Source organism: Hippopotamus amphibius, chromosome 2 (assembly GCF_030028045.1).
Source record: "Hippopotamus amphibius kiboko isolate mHipAmp2 chromosome 2, mHipAmp2.hap2, whole genome shotgun sequence".
In the NCBI taxonomy this organism is placed as follows: domain Eukaryota; kingdom Metazoa; phylum Chordata; class Mammalia; order Artiodactyla; family Hippopotamidae; genus Hippopotamus; species Hippopotamus amphibius.
The window spans coordinates 88,542,505-88,560,032 of NC_080187.1; the positions used below are offsets into that span (position 1 = coordinate 88,542,505).

The 17,528-nt window shown below is 32.7% G+C and overlaps 1 protein-coding gene and 1 long non-coding RNA gene across 6 annotated transcripts in view; both read left to right on the plus strand.

The window, feature by feature from the left end:
* ZDHHC21 (zinc finger DHHC-type palmitoyltransferase 21) overlaps positions 1–12,344 on the plus strand; it is a 68,566-nt gene extending 56,222 nt beyond the window's left edge. For 4 of the 5 annotated variants that reach the window (XM_057722623.1, XM_057722624.1, XM_057722621.1 and 1 more), the window contains 2 exons: positions 3,871–3,914; positions 4,465–12,344. In XM_057722623.1, coding sequence (XP_057578606.1) covers positions 3,871–3,914; positions 4,465–4,597 — 177 coding nt within the window. In that variant the 3' untranslated portion in view covers positions 4,598–12,344. Of the gene's footprint in view, positions 1–856; positions 981–3,870; positions 3,915–4,464 lie in introns of all 5 variants that reach the window. The other variant, XR_009051405.1, reaches the window with a different exon arrangement.
* A 2,721-nt stretch (positions 12,345–15,065) lies between these two features.
* Positions 15,066–17,318, plus strand: LOC130846552 (uncharacterized). The gene is made up of 3 exons (XR_009051586.1): positions 15,066–15,297; positions 15,964–16,023; positions 17,026–17,318. It is a non-coding gene; the product is annotated as an uncharacterized LOC130846552 (long non-coding RNA).
* Positions 17,319–17,528: the final 210 nt, after the last annotated feature.

Below are 17,528 nucleotides of genomic sequence, written 5' to 3' on the forward strand. Positions count from 1 at the left end.
GGGATAAATGAGTAAATGAATCATGTTTTATATACTTAGTACTTATTTTTTCAACTAGATTATAAGCCCCTTATGGGCATTGGATTTTATCTTTGTAGTCTCCTACAGTTCATGTCATTTTATCTTTGATTATAAAAACCGCTTTTTTGTTTAAACATAATTTTTGCTAATTACGTTCTAATGTAATTGAGATATCTCCAAGCCCTATAATGAAAACTTAGGCCTGCCATTTATTGAGGAGTTATTAAGGGCTCTAACATATGAACTCATTTAATTTCTGCAAGAACCTATGTGGTAAGTAGTAGTAGTTGAAAATTGAGATATAGTTTTAGTAACTTTCCTAAGGTTTTATACAGCCAGAAAATGGCTTGATGAAGAGGAGTATGGGAATTACGTTGGAAAGCAGTTTTTCAGTGGCTATAAATGTATACTGACTTCTCAGTTTGGTTTCAAACTGACTGACTTCAAGCAAAAGACTGTTTTAGAATTAGCAGAAATCAGTAGTAGACAAAACAGGTATATAATCTCTAGTTATGACAAACTTTCCTTAATAGTGTTTTTTACTCCAAGTTAAATAAGCAGAATCATTGAATCAGATATGTGCAGTAGAGTTAAAAGCATCAAAAGGTCACCAGTGCAGGCGATCCTTGAGGTTAGACTGAACTGTCTTCAAGGAGTCTTTCTGATAGAATGTCCTTACTTTCCTCAGCTCTTTGGTTTGATAGCTCTGGAAACTCCATTTTGAAAATGTTTCCAGGGTCAATCAGGCCCAGAAGCAGTGACTCTACCTCTAGACTCAAAAGTGATAGTCACGTAAACCAGGTTGACTCTTTATTCCCTTATGTACGGTTGTCAGGTACCAAAGGACTCTGCAGTACATTCTTTCTCCTTTACAACAACATACATGGCAAAGTGTTGCTTGAGTTAGTTGGATGGAATGTATCATCAAGCTGTCTCTTCCAAGAGGACTAGATTCTCAGGTGTGTGAACCAGGAAATGTCTGGTGATAAATTCTTGCTCTTTGCCTCCCTCCACCCCCAGTTTTTCCAATCAGCAATAAATACCTCCCTCCCTATTAGAAACTGTTTTTTCTATTCCAGAAATCTTATTAGTTGAGATACTTTCTTTTATAGTGAAACTTACTTCCCTAGACTGAACCTAAAAGATCATTTCTTAGAGTAAGATCAGCCATCAGGAGAAGATAAACAGCCATCAGATAGTTGATAAAATACACGAACCCTGTATTTCTGTAAGTCTTGCTTGTTTCTAGTTTATTCTTTTTTTTAGAAAATAAACTTCTGGTTTTTAAAATGGGAAAGCATTCTCATATATCTCAGCTATGCAGACTGATGGAAGTCAGATATTTTGATCGTTAGACTGTAATCAAGACAAATTTTTTTGGATATAAGGTATTTTGATTGTAGACAACACACAATAAAAATGTTTCTTATCATTCCTTGAAGAGTGAGTTTTTCTCGATAGCTGTTTTACATATAACTAAGAATTTATAAAATTATACTCCTTGAAGATAGCAATTATCTTTTTGCTCATTTTGTGATAGTCACTAAAGGTATTGAGTCTTTTATGTTGAATGGAATTGTCTGCACCAAAATCTGTTTTAATTATTTTTAGTTTTTGTGTGTGAAATATTCCACAATTCCCTGAATAATAAAACAAAGCAAAAATTATATTAAACCTAGTTCAGCACTTGGCGATAACTTATGGTTTTCAATATTCCTGCCAGTAGTAGCCTCTCTTCTCTTCTACTTTGCTGTTCCTATTGTGCATATGAATATGATAGCATGATAACTTGTGTTGCCCTGAGTGTGTTGTATAAATGCCAGTGCAAAAACTTTGTGACATGTTTGGCTGTTCGTTTTTCTTATAATAGTATTCTGGATCGCTGAGAGATAAGCATTTTCCATTTCTAGAGGGAAAAAAAATAGTCTTTTTTTGGCTAGCCTCTTAAATCCTGTACATAAAGTCATGGTAAACATCACATGCTTTGATCGAATATCTATTTATGATGATTTGAAAGGTAGTGTTCCTCTTATTTCTTGAACCAGATTCCAGAAAGATGTCAAAAGCACTTGAAAATAAGAGCTTTTCCCATATGAAGTCTAAATCCAAAGTTTTTAAAGTTGATTCTTTTATTGTCACAAATATATTCCTCAAAGTTATAATCAAGTTGTAAGTTTCTGCACAGTAAAACTTTCCTGTAACATTAGCTAGTTATAGTAGTCTAACCTTGTAATTGCCTTCCTTATCCTGAAATAGTTTCCAGTTTTAAATATTATTCACACCTGCAGTTGGGGGCCATTTAGAAACCTTTCCTGATAACACTTTTAAATTTCTTTCCTATCTTTTCCTCTGTATTTTTGCGCAAACTATCTTGATTGTTCTGGAATAACCTGTCACCATCAGTTCCAAGAAACCATTTAAATTACTTCATTCACTTCTTTTTCATATGTGACCCCAGAACCCCAGCTTTCCTCTAAGTCTCTAATCAATGTTTTTATGTATTTGCAGACTGTGTTTTCACAAAGTAAAACATTATTTTGAGGAAATTATGCAACAGAACTGGGAAAAGTTAATTACAAATAGAATTGTCATTGGAAACCATGAATTTCAGGAAATGCTAGGAAATTCGTATATATAAAGTAACTAATCTACAGCCTCCTAACAGATTCCTGGGAAATCTGGAAGTGAAACTGTTATTAGTTCCTAGTCATCTAAAAATGATAGATTTGTTTTCCTGTATGTGGGCCAACTGTAGTTAGATAATTGTTCATAGGTAAGAATTGAATATTATGAGCCATTTGTGTAACTTCTTTAAAGAATTTTTTGAAGTAAAGATGTTTTTTAGTAGTAGTATTGGAAGAGAGTTCTACAGCTAAAGAAGTTCTTGGGATTGGAGTTGCAGCCACAAATACTTGCATGAATAGCGCTGCTTCATAACAGTGCAGTCTCCCTGCTATATATGAGGCAGCTGATAAAGGAAAGGATAAAAGGAGGAAAACTAACTTTTTTGTATATTTAAAAGAATATGTTTTCTTTTGTACTACTTAAAAGTGTATTTAAAATGTAAATATAAATCTAAAATAAGGTTACGTAATTCATTTTTTGATCATTTGGATATTGCCTGTTATCACAGTTCCTCAGTCTAATGAGAGGTCCTCCATTAACAGGAATTAGACCAGCATGTCTAGACGCTTTCTTCTCTTGTTGAGTTGTTTTTCTTATATATTTGTGTTACAGCTTTATAGAAAACACATAATGAGAAATTGCATTATTATGAAGGAACTGATTTTTCTCTTGAAAAAAAAAAACAGCTTTTTACCAAAGAACCTTAATCAGTTAGCTTTACTTTTCACAGTAATAGATGTTATAGTATGGCAAATGCATACATTGCCTTGTTGAAGTTGCCTTTGTTTACAGAAATCCATAACCAGTAGCACTCTTGGGCTCCTGACCGTTTTCTGTTCAGTAGTGTCTTTCATTTATCATTTTGGTATTTATTTTTTAATGCATGTTTAATGACAGTTGAATTAAATATAGACTTTTAAAAGAATTATCAAGAAGGCACGTATAAAAGGTTATCTTTTAATGAAGTAAGATTTCTACAATTTGGAGGGGGGAGTTGTAATTGAATAAATTGGGTTTTTTTGGCACAACATGATGTTAATTCTGTTTTTCCAAGGGAATTTCCACAATGTACTTAGATAATGTAAAATTCTTAGTTCCCATATATAAACTGCTTATATCTTATGAATATTCTCAGAAATGATTAAAAACATCATAACACAGGTGTAGAATAAAGCCTTGATTACTTTGTCATATCTGAGTATAATTTTTTTTAATTTTTAATAGGATACAACATCTATTGAAAAGATGTCAAACTGTTGTGAAGAAATGTAAGTATAAAAGTGAAGTCTGTAGTGTTCTTATTTAAAAATGCAAACAACTGGTTACATTTGAAAAAGCATGTGTGCATGTAGTGGGAAGATAATATAATGATGGCTTTTTCTTGGTGCCTTGTCTAAGATCTGAGCTAGAAAAGCATAACCCAGCCTTACAGTAGGGGTCTCCTAGCCACGATATTTTTCAGACAAAATAAGTACTGATCATTCCTGTTCCTTGTCCTACTAAAGTAAGTGAAATTATTTGTCCTGAGAGTACATCAAAAGAGGTTTGCTACTGTGTTGTTGACACATACTCTGTTAATCCGGAGATTCTCCTCTGCTTCAGAAGTTGCGCTAGGTTGATTGACGACACAGATACAATATCTGCTCTCCAGAATGAAAACTCAGCTGCATGCCATAATGAAAGCAAAGCTGTATTTGTGATGCTGGGACACAATTCATCAGAGTCCCGTAATGGGTCCCCAGCTAACCTGTATTGTTTTAGCTGACTGAAGTGCACCATGGGAGTGCTGTCTTTCACTAATAATGCTGTCTTCTGTAGATCGAGGCCCCGAAAGCCATGGCAGCAGACCTTCTCAGAAGTTTTTGGCACTCGTTGGAAGATCCTGTGGTTTATTCCTTTCAGGCAGAGGCAACCACTGCGAGTTCCCTACCACTTTGCCAATCACGTCTAAACAGATGGATGGTGGGCACAGATGGGTCCTCCATGCTGGAAATGCGTTACAGGTTTTCTGATAATAGAACTATGACAGTCTTCAAGTCAATTAAAATCCACCCACCAATCTTAGGCATCATAATATGCCCCAGGCTTTATTTTAATAGTGATCTTGATCCTGTTGTGGGACTAATACATGATCTATATTTAAGTTTTAAAGCATGTTTACTTTCAAATTAGCTTTCCACAGGGATTTCTTTAAATGCTTTTGCTATTAAACTCAAAAGGCAGTGATTGGGATGAAATAATTGTACATAATTTCTTTTAGTACTGACAGTATTATCGATTTTAATTTATGGGAAACTTCAGATGTTTATTAAAATTTTTCACTCTTAAGCAGTACTAACCAAATCTGAATTTAATTCTTTAGGTTTTACAAATGTTGACCTTATATTATGTGTAAATTTTCTTTTTCAGATACAATTTAAAATACGTTATACTTCCTTTTATATGTGCTGCAAGATTTTTTAAAATGCAGCATATAGGACTGAACAACAACAAAAAACCAAAAACAGCAACAAAAAAGGACAGTGTTTTCTTAGAAGTAACTTTCTAATGTTTTTTTTTTCTCTCCACCAAAAACAAAATAACAATACCACTAAAGTAAAACACCAACTACGTACCTTATTTTAAAGGAAAGATTAATTTTTTCCCCATTAACTATCCCATTTCTTTCCCCTATACTGTTGTAATTATTGGTTTCTGTTAAAATATTTGCTCCAAGGAGAAATTTTTGACCACGCAGGCATGTGTTCCTATTTTACCCTAAGATTTTGATGAGCAGAAAGGGTAAAAAATTTGCAGTAATTCCACTGATACCTTTTTTAGTGTAGTTATGTTAGAATGCATATGTTTTTAAAGTGCTAGTATAACTAATGTATAATGTATAGTATAAAGAGGAATATTGTGCTTTTGAAAAAATATGTATACTTTTTACTTTTGTTTACCTACTAGTAGATCTAAAATTACACCTTGAAGGTTTTTATAAAATAGATATTGGTCAACTAATATTGAAATTTTATTTGTAGGAAGTTACTAGTAAAAGTAAGTAACTTTTGTGTACCTGTAATCACCCAAATTGAAATTAAATTTTAATCGGCCAACTGTAATCTGGATTGAGAGACGTTTTGTTAGTAACTAATGTTAGGAAATGACCTTAAAATAAGAAAATATAATTATCTATGTTCATTATTAGCCTTAAAGAAATTTAAATTGCTAATTGTGATGGTCTGTTGGAAAGCATAGAACATTTGTGTGAAAAAAATATTTAGCATGCTTTGAAAAAAATTCAGTTTAAATTTTTTTTCCATTAGAATACTGCAGAATCCATGTATCTTTTTAAAAAATTTTATGTACTCAGTCTTTCCCTTGAAGAGAAGATTGAAGGGATGTCTAGTATTCTTGGAGCGTATCAATATTTTCTTTTTAGTTAGTTTTGATAGTAAGGAGTCATACTTGAGAAATCATGAAACAGAAGGTTACCATTGTCAACTAGTTAACTATACTGTGGTTAGTTTTTAGAGATTGTAAATATCCTCTAAAATAATAGAATAAGGTCTTCTCAGAAATATAAGTATCATGTCCTTCATGTTCTGATTACAATACTTTATTGTTTAAAAACTTAGTGGCAGATGAAAATATTTATTGGTGCTGATAAGATGCATAGTAAATTTAATATAAAAATATATTTATAGAGTTTAATGAACTACAAAATTAGTACATATATGGGCAAATGGTTTGGGTTTTGTGCAAGCTAATATACTGACCAAATTTAGCCTGGTGACTGAACTGGTATAAGGAGTAATGTATAGACATTATAGATAGATGTCAGTTGAATGCCTTATGCTGTATACATTCCTTTCAAATGGGGACCTTGAGAAAATAGCAAAGCCAAGTGAAGACCCCATAAAGAGCTTTATGGATGTATATATACTTCATATGGTAGCAGTAGCTACCTTGAAAGGTAGCAGGGAGGTACTCAGTGAGAACCAGAGGTGGTGTCTTTCCCACTGATAAGGATTTCTGGGTTTCGTTTTCTTAGAATTCCCACTTCTAGGACACATTTTCTTCTCACCTTTCTTTTTACCTTCCCTAATGCTGATCCCTCTGTACCTGATTCCTCTAAGTTACTGGAATACAAACTAATATATTAGGCAAGGCATATATTTATTTTTCTTTGAATGGCAGAAATGCTGCATATCAGTATATTTATATGAGAATCTATTTAAAGTGTATCTATATATATTTATGCTGTAACTGTCAGTATTTCCAGGTTAGCATACCTGTCTGGGTTTTATGATTCTTGTTAGACAACTTGAGAGAAACCACCTGGCACTTTCCTAGGGAGTGCATAAACTGTAGTGTGCTCTCTGCGCCCTCTTTTGGCTAATTGATGTAATTATATTGGCTCTAGAGATTTATTGTCCCACAGGTGAATTGTATAGCCAAATTCTGAACATTTCAGAGGTACAAACTTGAGAAATATATGTACAAAAATGTAAGGTTTTATGAAAATATATGTGTTCCTATTTATGATTTCGATGTCTAGTTCATACAAATATGACTACTTTGCTTCATACGTACGTTCATATTATATTTTTTACTGTCCAACAAATTTATATCAGATCAGGGTAAACAAATATAAACCTTTTCATGAATTTTATTTTGAACCTTATTTTAGGAAATTAAATCCTTATAATTAAGAAAGCCGTCACCTTAAAATTACCAATTTATTACGAAACAGATTTATTGTAGTTCCAATGGCAAGCGAGCGTCTAATGTGTTTTACTGAATATCTAAAAAAATACATTTAGTTTTTTAATCCTAGTTTTGGAATGATTTATGTTTACTAATTCAATTGCATTCAAATAGTAAGAGATTAATAGTTCTTTCTACACTTTTCTTCATTCTTTTAAACTTTCCTAATGTGAGTCAGAGCTATAGCTTTAGTAGCCAGTTACATCTTCTGGATAACCATGAAAATAATTAATGGTGTTGAGCATTAGAAGACAATTATGAGCGTTGAGATTGCTGATGTAATCTATATTTTGGATGAAGTATTTCTTTATAAACATTCCATTTCAAGTGAAATGTATGTTAAAGGTTGTTTTAGGTCAGCAAAGTCATTAATTGGGCTTCTGGAAAGGAAAGATTTTTAAGTAGTTGTCATAAGTTACACCTCTTGAACAATTATGTTTGTTGCTATTTTCTGCAAACAAAAAAGTTTACGGGCTCAAGATTGTAGGCAAAAATTGACTGAGTTCAGAATTTTGAAAATATTGTTAGCTGATATTCCATTGTAAGAAAAATACTGTTTTGCTAAAGAGTTGTATTAAAAATATTTGTGGTTAACATAAGAGATAGGTATGCTTAAAATATTAATATATTAATCTCTTTGAACAGAAGAAAGCACAATTTACTTTTAAGTAGTAGAAATAGAGAACATAAGCATAAAGTTTAGTGTAATAACTAAGTTAAAACTTCTGTGAGAATGAACATCGGTGAGCGTTTGCTAATGCTTAAAGGTATTTTTCTCTAAGGATGGTGGCTAATTATTCATCAGGCTTTTTCAGGTCACTTCCCTACAGATTATTAGTTGAAGGTGTGTTTCACCCAAAAGGGTGTGTTAATGCTAACCATGAAGACTTGAGTTAGGACAACACCCCCACCCAGGAAGTAGGAAGTAATTTTCATTATAACCACATACCTTTCTGTTTGTTAGATAATGGAGTAGTCTGAATGTTCTCACATTTGTCACTGTAAAATCACAGCGTATCCAGCTCTAGTTTACAGTGGCATTAATATTAACAGAGCTGCTAGTCTTTCCCTGGACTTCTCTCTAGTGTCTGCTTCCCTTGTGCTTCATGTATGAATAGACAACTTAGCTCACGTTTACTAAACTATTGCTGCTTCATTAAATAAGTTTTTGACATGACCTCTATATATGTAGATATATCTAGAATTTATTTGGTACAGTTTACACTTACAAACATTAATAATTTATTAATAGATATGTAGTATTAGATTTGTTACCCAGTCTACTGCTGTTGCTTTCAAAAATATAAGAATTGGCAACTGTAGTAAAGTCTGTACATTTAGTATGTTCTACTTGCTAGTATTAGTAACCGTGTAATTAACAAATGAATGAGTGTCTTTTTTAATGTCCATATTTGTTACTTTCGATCCTAAGAATCCTCTGAATTTCTCTGTAAATCACAAATTTCATTATGCTCTGAATTAGCCATTCTCAGTTGAATTCTAGAATATTTGTCAGTAGAATCTGAAAAAGTAACAGAACCAACTTGCTTAAAGTATTTTGAACCAATGTGGTTCTTCTGTATATCAATCAATATTTAGCATTTCTTTTCGATTTAGGATGATGATGGTTTCACTTCAGGAGGTGTTTTCTCTGATGTCTCCTTTCATTATCATTGTGCAGTTTTTAACAACAGAATTTACTACATTTTTGTCTGTTCTTCAGATGTAATACTGCCTGCTGTGCTAATTTGAAACAGAAATAATAATGGTATTTATTCTTATGTCACTGGTATTTTCGGCATTTTCCATTATCCCTATATTTTTTTTCTATTGTTATTTCCTTTTCCCCTTGTCTACCATAGAGGACAGGTGCAAATGAGTAGTGAGTAGCCAAAACTGGATAAAGAGAGTAGGGGAACTTATTAAGATGGAGAGAAGGCTAGATGGAACATCTATAATCAGCATCTCAGCAGCAGGGTTTATAGAATCTGTGGCATCAGAGAATTCTCCTACAATCATTTTAGCCTTATCTCTTGTTGATACGGTTTTACTGTAAGAGTTGTTAATGCATGTAAGCATTTAGTTTGAGTTATTTTATCTAAGGAGTTTATATTGCTGATTCTTGTCAGCTAGTCAGATGCCTTTAAGAAATTATTTTGAATTTTAAGTATCATAATTGTATAGTGTATGCCAACATGAAGTGTCAAGAATCATGTGAAAGTACAGCTATTTAATGCCAAGTAGAAATGAATAGGTTGCCCAAAGTTTGATTGAAAAAACTGGGACCTTTTTATGTCTCCTATTGCAGAGAAAGGATATTAAGTATTGTAGTAAAATTTGTCAACAGAGGGAGAATCAACAGTTCGTACATGAAGGGTGATTTTCACTTTAAAATTTGGACTGTTTCAGAGTCTTTGATATCTTGAGGGTCTCCATAGCTGTTGGTTTTGTGAATCCCTTTAACATGTGCTGTGGTGCTTACCACAGTTGTTCAGCACTCCGAGCTTTTTTGTATTGATAGCTTTATATATAAACAGAGATGTGGACAAAACAGTAGCAACAAAAGGTGTCTCTTTTTGTGGCTTTTGCGTGTCTGTTGACTAAATACAGGGTTTAATTGCGTAGGCTGTTAACTAAAGGGAAAGCTTGTTTACCTATTGCAAGCTCTATGTTCTTGCCAGTGTGTGTTGGGTGATATTTGAACTACTGGTGCCTGAAGTTAGTGTTCTACAACCTCAACAACTAAAACATCCTGGTGCTACTCACTTTAGCATTGAGTGACATTTTTAATTCCTGTACCAAAGAGTTAATTTTCTTTTTGGTTCACTGAGAGTTTTCTTCTCACATCCTTGTGTTTATAAAGTAGAATTTAATGTTACTAAGAAGAGTTTTGATTAATAGATCTTAGTTTTTGCACACTGCTGCCTCAATTTAATTGGCTTTAAATGTCTCATTTGGACTACTTTTTTTTTAGTTAGGAATATTAGTATGGTCTTTAATTTTGTATTTTCGTATAGATTGGCTACTTTAAAAAGTAGTTTAATAGGTTGAACTTACAAAAGATAATTGAAACACTTTACACAAGATTGTTTTGTTTTATTCCACAGGAATAAATAAGAAATCTACTTTTATTTCTACAGATGAATTGTATAGCTTGTTGGACCCTTTTAATAAATGCTAAAGCAAAATGCTAAAAGGATAAGTTAAGGGCCCATTCTGATTACAGATGAAGAATTCTGCATCTGTGTGTGTGTGTGTGTGTGTGTGTGTGTGTGTAATGCTTACTGGTATTAAAGAGTGGTATTACCGTTTGTCTGTTTTGCAAATAAAGATAAAATTAAAGAACACTTTAAAAATATACACTATATAATATATGTATGTACACACACACATTCTCTCTCTTGCCCAAGAGGAAGTGCAAAACTTTGATTTAAGGAAAACTAATAGAAAATTGAACTTTACCAAAAAAAAAAAAAAGCCTGGTTGTTATTACCCACTTTACATAAGTTAGAGTTGAGTATTTTAAAAACTAATTCTGCTTAGTGATTCATTTTACAAAAAATGGGAGAAAACATCCTTTAGAAGTAACTGTAATTGTCCAAATGTAATACTATGTATACTACCCTGGTTCCCTATTTTTTCCCACAGACTTTCAAAACACTCATTTAGTGTCCTTATAAAAACTGTAGCTAAAATGATTAAAATTCTGGCAAGAAGATAACTGTGTGTATGTATTGGAAAAGTAGACAATCACATCTGAGAATGTTTTGCATAGTTTTCAATCAACTAAAATCATTCTTTGAATGTAGATACAATATATGGTTTTGCAGTGAATTCTGAATGGAAAAAAATCAAGTTTGAAACTAATGTGAAATGTGACTTAGGATCATTTGAATGATATATAGAAATACAGATGTACATATTTTTAGGGGTAAAGACAAAATTTAAAAGCAAAATGGGAGGAAACAGCATTGTCTCTCTCTAATTGTCAACAATATATCTTCTAAGTTTTGTTGCTACAATATCAGTTCTGAGTTACTCAACTTGTTTATATGTTACTTAAATTAATGTGGCTGAATGCAGCTATTGATTCAAGTTGTGTAGTAGAAGATTTCACAATCTGCCATCCTCCAGAGATGAATATTAAAAAGAAATTTTCTACTTTAGCATAGGTAGAATAAAGTGACTAGGTGATGTAATAGGAAGAATTTTCTCCACAATTGGAGAAACTCAGGCAAATGAGTTGCAAGTCTAACCTGAGGGAATGGAATCGGCTTTTGGGAGAACTGAGCGTAGATGACCTTGCTTGTATGAGCTTTATGCCCCTGGAATTAGTCTTTTTGAAATGTGACTGGTGAGTTTAATGAAAAGGCAAAATTTGTGATATTTCGAGACTCTTAAAATTTTGTGTCAACCTCAAATGGTGTCTAATATTATATCCCTAAAATAAAAGACTTTTATTTTAATAGTGGTATGTTCCAAGTGCCATACGAAGATCCTGTTTTTAAATTTGTCAGACATTTTTTCATTCAGTGCATACGTTTAAATCTGAGTGCTGTTCTGCTGCATGTCTATTTTACCTTGTCAGTTCCCCTAAGAGCATTTAAAGAAAAATCTTCACTGACATTTCTTGTGCTAAAGGTAATAAGGAAAATAGTAGTTGAGGGATATGAGAATAGACTGAGGAGAAGGAGGAAGATGACAAGTGGGAGCCATGTGTCTGAGATGCATTTGTTGAAATGAAAAGTCTACACTGGTTCATAAAATGAAAAACAAACCATGTATCTACCTTAAGAACGATGTTTTGTTTTTAATTTATTTTAATGATTTAGTTTTATTCAGGTAATATTTCTGTTTTTGCAGATTGTTTTTAAATTGTGGAGTTTTTACTTCTCTTGAAATGTATTATGTACTGTATTTTTAGAAATCTTATTTTTAAATAAATATTTTTTAAAAACATAGGACTGTTTTTCTCCTCCACCTCTGTATTTATTAAAATCAACCCAAGTTCTAGATTTCGATACTATCAGTGTGGCAGGCCACTTTGTTTAGTTTTATGCAACTTGGATAATTATTCATACTTAGTAGCCTTAGGATTTTGTTCTGCTATGAGCTCAAAATTGTTTACATATTCAAGAAAAACTAGATATACATAGAAGGATTGAAATTGACAAACATAGTATTTCTAGTTAGGCATATTTGTCTAGAGATGACCCAATTGGCTAGATTCAGTCACCCAGTTTATTTAACATTTATTGTGCCAGACAGTATTTTATGGAAATACATTTTGAGTGTGTGGAATAATTTTCATAAAATGCTGAGAATATATGTCTAGGCATTGTTTTAGATCTAAGAGTATTAAATTACTTAGAGACTTTGCTTTTATGGAGTTATATCCTAAGAGTATCTGGATAGCTTTTTACTGACAAATTTCCTAAGTCCAAGTAATTGCTTTACTTGTGTGTACAAGTAGTCAGAACAGAGACGTGTGTATTAGTGAGTATAAATTGGTCAAAATAGCACCTGAAAAGACAAATTAGTATGTCTTAGAAACATTGAAGGAGTAGGAATTGCCCTGAGATTGAAAGATAGGGGCTTGTCTTTATTTTTAAAATCCCTTCTTAAATTTTTATTACCAGAAAAGTAATGTTGATAAATACTCTGAGTTAACAGATAAATTAAATAACTTAGTAGAGTTTCAGATGAAACTATAAACTTTGCTGCATTGGTAAATGAAAGCAAATTGTTGCATGCTGACAAGCCTTAAAGGATTATAAAACTTCATTCTTGTTCCTTCTTCAATTTCCTTTGCTCTGATTCTAAGCAACATTTACAATAGTTGTGCTTTCTCAGTGAAGATAAATTATAATTCTCAAGCTTTTTGGTCTCAGAACTCTTTTATATTCATAAAAATTATTACAGGCCCCAAAGAATTTTTGCTTAGGTAGATTCTTTATCAATCTTGACTGTATTAGAAATTAAAACTGAGAAGTATTTTAAATGCTTATTTATTAATTCATTTAAACATACCAATAATCAACCTATTGCATGTTAACATAAATAACATTTTTATTTAGAGATCCATGATTTTACATTTTTTCAAAGCTCTACTCTCTGCCTTTATAAAAGAAAGTTGGATCCTGATACTCTTCTACACTCAGTCCGTTGCATTGTTATTTTGGCTGAAGTATCTAGAAAAATCTGGTCTCATGCAAATAATGGAATTGGAAAAAGGAAGAATATTTTAATAGTCTTTTTAAGTACCTGTGGATAATATAAATATCTCAATAAGTTATGGTTTCTTAAAGTTTAGTTACATTGTAGAACTGGAAACAATACCAAGGAACTTTTCCTACTCTGTTACATTAAAAGTCATTGGTCCCTTTTTCACTTTGGAAAGTTTTCTTAACCCACACATGATTTTGTGACATCATTCATTAGTCATTTGGAAACTATTGGAGTAATACAGATCTTCCAAGTATTAAACATTGCATTCTATAAAAATAAAATTAGATTAAATTAAAAAGGTAAATATTACCACTGATCTTGTCAGAAAAGTAAGTACTAGAAAACTGTTAAGCTCATAATGACACATTACATTTTGCAAAATCCTAATTTTCACATAAAAGCGTGAATTTTATTATTGGTAACCACAATGTCAGTGATTTCCCTTAATGTGACAGGTTCATTTCACTCGTTTTGAGAAAATATTTGCCAGATACCCATGTCTGAAAAACCAAAGTTTGTCAGTTATTTTTTCAAGTAAAAAATGATGTTCCATGAAAAATGTGGCTAGTGCAGCCTGCAACTCAGTCGCACCAGTGCTTTTTGCCTCAGGAATGAACAGTCGTACTTTGGAATGCAGATAAAGTGCTTCGTGTTTACTTCCCATGTTGTCAAACAGACTGTTGAAAAGGTACTCAAAGGCCAAGATTTAATAAAAATAATTATCTTTACTGATTCATCAAGGGCATGATAAGTGAAACTGGCTTGTCAGTTTCTGTTTTTAAGCTGAAGTTTGAATCTACTTAATTTGAGTCTGTTTAGGGAGGAAAGCAATGAGGGAAGGTAGGACAGAACATTATGCATTTGAGACTCCAGTTCATTTACTCTTTATGTGATAAGTGAAAAAGAACATCAGCTGCTTTAAAAGTGAATTCGTATTTCTATATCCCTGCTTTTGAAGTACTTAAAATATAGCATTCTTAAAGACTCACATCTATTTAGCCTTGTAACAGACAAAAACTAAAAATATGTGGTAGTGTTATAATACTGCAAAATCATTTGAGAAGCTGCCAGATACTATAAGTGAACAAATGCATACAAATGCTGCTCTAGGCTGACCAATTACCCATATGAGCAGCAATTATATTAGCGTGCAAGGGCAATTGGAGGGAAAATTGGACCCCATGGACATCCAGCTGAGCAAACAGGACTGAGGAAGGATACAGGATGTGTGTTGCTTTGAAAAAAAAAAATCTAAGCTTACTTAAAAAAATATTTGTATCAGTCACAGCACATTATATATATGTCCTCTGGTTGCCTAGTGTTTTTCAAATTAGCCCTTTCCTCCAAACGAAAACGTGCCTCTGCTTAAAGGTCAAACACCCAAATAGCAATGTGTTTTGGATGTGAAAAAACCAGAATAATTCAGGAAATAGAGAATTTGGAATATACAAATCCAAATATGCCAATACTACTGTACATACGTGCTTAAGTATGTTGTTAGTAGTAAATTGTGGAATGGTCTGGATGGTATTTATCCTTCTTCATACTGAAATTTACTATTTTTATAACTAGAAGTGTTCCCTTACTAACTAGCGATGGTTCTTGGCATACACTGAGTGATTGAGGATATAATACGAAGTGGAGTTGTTATGTAGTTCCACCTTGAAACTATGGGTGAGTAATCTTGATGAATAAGGAATGACCATCTAGTTAATGAAATTTGTTCTATAAACTGTATAAGCTATGTAGCTGTTGGGCCAGACACCCTCATTCCATGTAACAGGTTCATATTTTAATGGCAACTAAAAATAACCAATATCAATTTTTTGGGGTGGTCAACACATGTTGTAACTTGATGTCTGATTTAAAGAGTTCTTGAGTGTTTGAAAGCATTTCAGATGTTCTTAACATGGAAGAGTATCCACAATATAGAAAATACCAATCCATACAAAGGGCTCTAATTTCTGCCATTCATTTTCCATGTGTATTTTTTATATTTGAAAAATAATTTCAGTAATTTGGGTGATCCCTATGGTAGATAATCTCTAAGAAGACCTCGGGTGATCCCTACCTCCTGGGTTTCAAACTCTTGTAGAATTTTCCCCTTTTCCCTCCCTGGAAGTAAACACTATTCTAAATTTGGAATGTATTATTCTCAAACATGTTTTTGTATTTTCATGTGTGTAAACATGAGAAGTATGTTATTTGATGGTAATTTTTGATGGTGATGATAATTTTATTATTTGAAGTATTTATTATTTGATAATTTTTAAAATGTACATAAATCTCCTCACAGCAGTTCTTATCTTTTGTTGCTGCTATTTCTTTTTTCCTCTATAGCACTTATCACCATCTAGAACAAAATGTGGAAAATCCCCACTTCCACTGTCCTCTCCAAAGGTAGCTACTCAATAGCTTGGTATCCATCATTCCTCTTCCTTTCCTTCACATATCTCATTATCTATCTGTATATCTATCTGTGTATATCTATCTATCTATCTATCTATCTATCTATCTATCTATCTATCTATCTATCTATCTATCATCTATATCTATCTATCTATCTATCTATCTATCTATCTATCTATCTATCTATATCTATCTATCTATCTAATCTAGCATCCATCCTTCATCCATCCATCTATCCATCCATCCATCCATCCATCCATTGTCACATGCATGGTTGACTTTCAAGGGAGACGCAACTAACTTTTCTGTGATTTGCCTGTTAAACAATATACCTTGGTGATCATCCCTATGAAGACATAATAGTATGCCCCATTCTTTTTAACTTTTCTGTAGCTCTCATATCAATATCCTATAATGCAGTTAACCATGCCTCTATAATGAACATCAAATATATTCCTTTTTTTTTTGCTATTGGTAACAATGTTACAGTAAACACTTGTATAAAAATTTTTGTGTCCGTTTGCTAGTATTTCTGTAAGTAGATTTCTAGAAGTGAAATTGATAAGTCAAAGGATGTACATATTTTTAATTTTGATAGGAAATACCAAATTGTCTTCCCAAATTCTTTAATTTATACACAGCCTCACTTGGTACTATTAATCTTTAGAATTTGCATCAGCCTGATAGAGGTGAGCATCTCTTCATTTTTTTTCTTCTCCTAATTCCTTGTTTATGACATTTGACTGTACTCTTTACTTTTCCTTATTGAATGTTATTAACTCTTTGTATTTTCTGGATATTATTTTTTAATTTGTTAATTTTGTTTCTAAATTTTAGCCCAGTCTCTTGTTTTTCTTTATGGTTTTTCTTCACTGCTGTATAACAAATAACCCCAAACTTGGTAGCACAAAACAACGAACCATTTTCGTATGGTCGCAGATTCTGTGGGTTAGGAATTCAGAAAAGGCACAGCAGTTTTTCTGTATTCCATAGTGTCTGAGGCCTCAGCTAGAAAGTTTTGAAGACTGTGAAGGAATCTATTACTGAGAACTGCAATCAGCCAAAGCCTCGTTCACTCACCTGTCTGATGGTTAATGCTGGGTGTCAGCTGGGACCTCAGCTGGGGCTGTCATTGAGAACACCTACTTGGGTCTTTCCATATGTCTTTTTGGGCTTCCTCATACCATGATGGCTGGGTTCCAGAAGAGTGGCCCAAGAGAACCAGGTAAGAGCTATATCACATTTTGTGACCTAGTTTTAGAAGTCACAGCCTGCTGTAATCACAACCCTACCCAGATTCAGTGAAAGAGAAAGTGGATTACACTTCTTGGGAAGAGTCTCAAATTCACATTTAGCAAGAAAATCATCTTGGAAGGGAGATATTGTTGAGGACATATATAGAATATAAAATTTGCCACAATCATTAATGGTTTATGGAAAAATTAAATTATCTTGAAATTTAAACATTTTAAGATGTCTGGGGTTTTATCTTTTTT